The sequence below is a fragment of the Phalaenopsis equestris genome, unplaced genomic scaffold (genome assembly GCF_001263595.1).
Source record: "Phalaenopsis equestris unplaced genomic scaffold, ASM126359v1 Scaffold000335, whole genome shotgun sequence".
Lineage (NCBI taxonomy): Eukaryota > Viridiplantae > Streptophyta > Magnoliopsida > Asparagales > Orchidaceae > Phalaenopsis > Phalaenopsis equestris.
The window spans coordinates 6599-10608 of NW_018164777.1; the positions used below are offsets into that span (position 1 = coordinate 6599).

Genomic DNA, 4010 nt, shown 5'->3' on the forward strand with positions numbered 1-4010 from the left:
AAACCAAACCAAATGAATTCCTTGCAAATGAAGTATATGCTCTCCTCAAGGGGCTGCCAATGAAAGCTATAAAGTATTCTCACCAACAAAGCAATTTGACCAAAATAGCACATTTAAAAAAAAAGAAAAAACAAACACCCGAAAGCGAAATCAAACCAGTCATAGAAATAACAACTGGAGAGTTATTACTCATAACTGCAAACTTAATTTGGGTGTTTGTTGGTGAACTCAGCCTGAAACAATATGAACACGTTTGGATCATCATGAAATCAGAAGCATTTCAGTCTACATCTGCAAAATAATTTTTCATGATATTGTATGATTGTATTTGTATTTAAATTACATCACATTGCCTACCCCTATAATCTCAATGTACACCGTGCTTGTAATTAACCTCATATGACATTGATTTAATTTTTATTAAAATCATCTCAAAATCATTGAATTCATTTTAAGATCATGTACACAGTATAAACTATCTTAAATACTGTATCAATCTTAAAATAAGTTCAATAAATACGAAACTCACTATCAATAAAACTAACTATAATTAAATGACTATCTAGCTAACATGGGTGGATCCAAACTTCCATCCCAATCAGAATCCGAACCCTTCATAATCCTCATCAATAGCACCACCACCTCTCTCATGTCCGGCCGATCCTGTGGCGACTCCTCCATGCACCTCATCCCAACTCTCATCAATCCTCTCATTGCCTCACTACCTTCTTCCTCCTCCCACCCCTCCACCTCCTCTATCGCCACCTCCATCCCCAACCTCCTCAACCAATCCACCAAACACTCCTCCCCTCCTTCTTCCACTGCCCTCCTCCCCGTCGCCAGCTCCATCACCAGCACCCCAAAGCTATACACATCCCCCTTGGTCGTTGCCCTCCATGTCTGCCCGTACTCCGGCGCCACATACCCCACGGTCCCCGCCACCATCGTGCTCACATGTGTTTCCCCATTCATCATCATCCTTGCTAACCCGAAATCAGTCACCTTTGCCATCCCGTTTCCATCCATCATCACATTGCTGGCCTTGACATCACGGTGAACCACCGCGGGCACACATTGGTGATGCAGATACTCCAATGCGCGAGCCACCCCCACCGCCGCCTCCATCCGTTGAGCCCACCCGAATCTCCTGCGATCTTTGATTACGTCCTCCAAACTCCCTCCTTCCATGTACTCGTACACTAAGAGCTTCTCTGATCCGGCGAGGCACCAACCATAGATGGACACGAGATTAGAGTGGCCTCCGGCGAGCACCTCCATCTCAGCTCGGAATGCTCGCTCGCTTTCAACGCCTTCTCTCCTCAACTTTTTCACCGCAACGTGCCGGCCATCCGGGAGCATTCCGCGGTAAACCACGCCTGAACCACCGCAGCCGATTATCATGTCAGCAGAGAAGTTTCCGGTTGCTGACACGATGTCCTTGTAGGTGAAGGCCGTTTTATCGAGACGGAAAACCTTCACGCCGCCGCCGGGAGAGCTGTTGGAGAGATGTGAAGGAGAGAGTGATGTAGAAGGAGGCAGTTGCTTGATTCCTTCAAACAGGAAGCTGTCTGTTTCAGAAAAGTATGGATATGGTTCTATTACTGAAGGAGAGAGAACAGGGGACCGTAATACGAGGCAGAGAATGAAGGAGGCAAGGCCGAAGAGGAATATGACGGCAGCTAAGGGGAGAATGATCCAGATGGAAACGATTTTGATTCTCGATCGCCGGCCGGCTGTGGTAGGCGAAGTGTTGTTGTGAAGGGAGATGGAGGTGGAGGTGGAAAATGACATGAGAGGGTCGCCGATGAAGGAGCTGTTGTCGAACGTTGCAATCTGGCCGCTCATAGGAATGATCCCGTGAAGGAGAGGGTTGAAGGAGACGTTGAATTTGTTGAGGTCGGACATGTTGTTGAGGCTAGCCGGAAATTCACCGGAGAAATTGTTAAGGGAGAGGTCGAGGATCTGAAGGCACTGGATCTCGCTGAGTTCTGCTGGAATTGTTCCGGAGAACTGGTTGTTTGCGACGTTCAACAATATCAGAGGCAAATGCCCTATCGCCGGTGGGAGCTCACCAGAGAGCTTGTTGTTTTCGATGTTCAGGATACTGAGCCGATCCATTTGGGTAATTGACGATGGGATTTCGCCGGAGAAGAGGTTGCCGGAAAGCTGGAGGTACCCGGTGCTGTCTAGTGTTCGTATTGGCTTTGAGGCATTTAGACAAACTGGAAACACACCGTAACCTTTGAGGAGCTGATCCCATTTCGCCCTGCAGTTCCGGCGAGTCATGGCCGCGTAGACGAAACTGAAGGGTGGGTATGTGGACGGGAGCCATTGTTTCATCGATAGGCACTCGCCGGAGCCGGGCGTGATGCTGTCGTGGAGCTGATTCTTCTTAAAAGTCGGGAAAGGGTACCGTCCGATCCCGGAGATCTCCGGCGGGAGTCTGCCGGAGAGCCGATTATTTGCCAGATTCAGCCATAGAAGGCTGCTGCAATTGCCGATCTCCGACGGAATTTCACCAGTAAGCTGGTTGTTCCCGAGCATGAGCCAGAGCAGCGACGTTAATTGCCCAAGTTGCGGGGGAATTCCACCGCTTAGCCGATTAAAGGACAGATCGAGGGCTTGAAGAGTCGCGATTCTCCCGTACTCGGGAGGAATTTTACCATAGAAATCATTGGAGCCGAGCGTCAAGAACTCTAGCTGAGGCAACTCGGCGAAGGCAATGGGCAACTCCCGGGAAAATTTGTTGTAGCTGAGATCGATGCGGATAAGATTTGGAAGCTTGAGGATACCAGATTCCTCGATTCCTGTCCTGTATGAATTTGAATGCAGTAGTAGAATCTTGAGCGAGGTGAAATTCCCCAAAATTCTTTGAATTTCTCCGCGAAACTTGTTCCTGCTAAGATCGAGAAACACCAATTTCCGACAATTGAGGAGCTCGACTGGCAATTCCCGATCAAAGCTATTATTGCCGATGAAAAGAGTGTTAAGTTCAGAAAGCAATCCAATACCCGATGGAATCTTTCCGGTGAAGAAATTTCCCCAAAGGTTCAATGCCACCATCCTCGAACAGTTGGCGATCGAATCCGGGAAACTGCCATTAAGCCCGTTGCCGGAAAGATCTAGGGTTTCCAGACTACAACCCACCGGAAAACTCTCCATCGCTATCGTTCCCGTGAAACCGTTATCCGTGGCCAAGAACTCCCTCAGCCACCAGAACCCCATCCATATCTTCCGTCCAAATCCATTCAAGCTCACATCAAGATCCCGCAATTTCCCGCGACATCCGTCAAAGTAGTTCCCGATATCGCCGGTGAATTTATTGGACGAAATATTGAGAGAAACCAAATTCCCACAATTCACCGGGAAGCTCTCCAAGACCCGACCAACGAAACGATTCACGGAGACGTCGAGTGTATCAAGTAGGTTTAGAGCAGTTAAATTGAGCTCGCGGTCGATAAAATTATTCGAGAGATTCAAATACCGAAGGCCGTGGCATTGGTTCAGCTCCGGCGGAACGGGGCCTTTAATATTATTGGAGGAGAGATCAAGACGAGCCAGCGCAGGGAGGAGGTAGAAGTCGGGGAAGATGCCGCCGGAGATGCTCGAGTCCCTGAGATCAATTCCGGCGACACGGCCTTCCGCATCGCAGGCGATGCCCGCCCATCGGCAAGGGACCTGTTCCGACTCGTTCCAGCCGGCGTAGAGGCCGCGGTTGACCGGATTATGTCGGAGAAGGAAGTGCTTGAGGTCTACGAGGACTGCTTTCTCAGCCGCCGGCGGCAAAGAATTGCCGGCGGAGGCTAGAGGAGACGATGAGATCAGTAGGAGAGCTGGAAGCAGGAGAAGGAAGAGAAGATAAGAGAAGCTGGCAGAGGTTCTGCTGTGATCAGACATGCCTTGGCGGCGGCGGAGATCATGAGAGAGAAGGGGATGTTAACTTCCTGAAAACCAATTCTAGTTTTTTCTGCTACTTTGGATATGTGAGGTTTGCCTTTCAAATATATATA

General features: G+C 49.2%; 1 protein-coding gene across 1 annotated transcript; it reads right to left on the bottom strand.

Annotated features, from left to right (window-relative positions):
- Nucleotides 1-290: 290 nt before the first annotated feature.
- Nucleotides 291-3982, bottom strand: LOC110025846 (probable LRR receptor-like serine/threonine-protein kinase At1g74360). The gene has a single exon (XM_020726518.1). It carries the CDS (start codon nucleotides 3895-3897, stop codon nucleotides 559-561), a length of 3339 nt encoding a protein of 1112 aa, XP_020582177.1. The 5' UTR covers nucleotides 3898-3982; the 3' UTR covers nucleotides 291-558.
- Nucleotides 3983-4010: the final 28 nt, after the last annotated feature.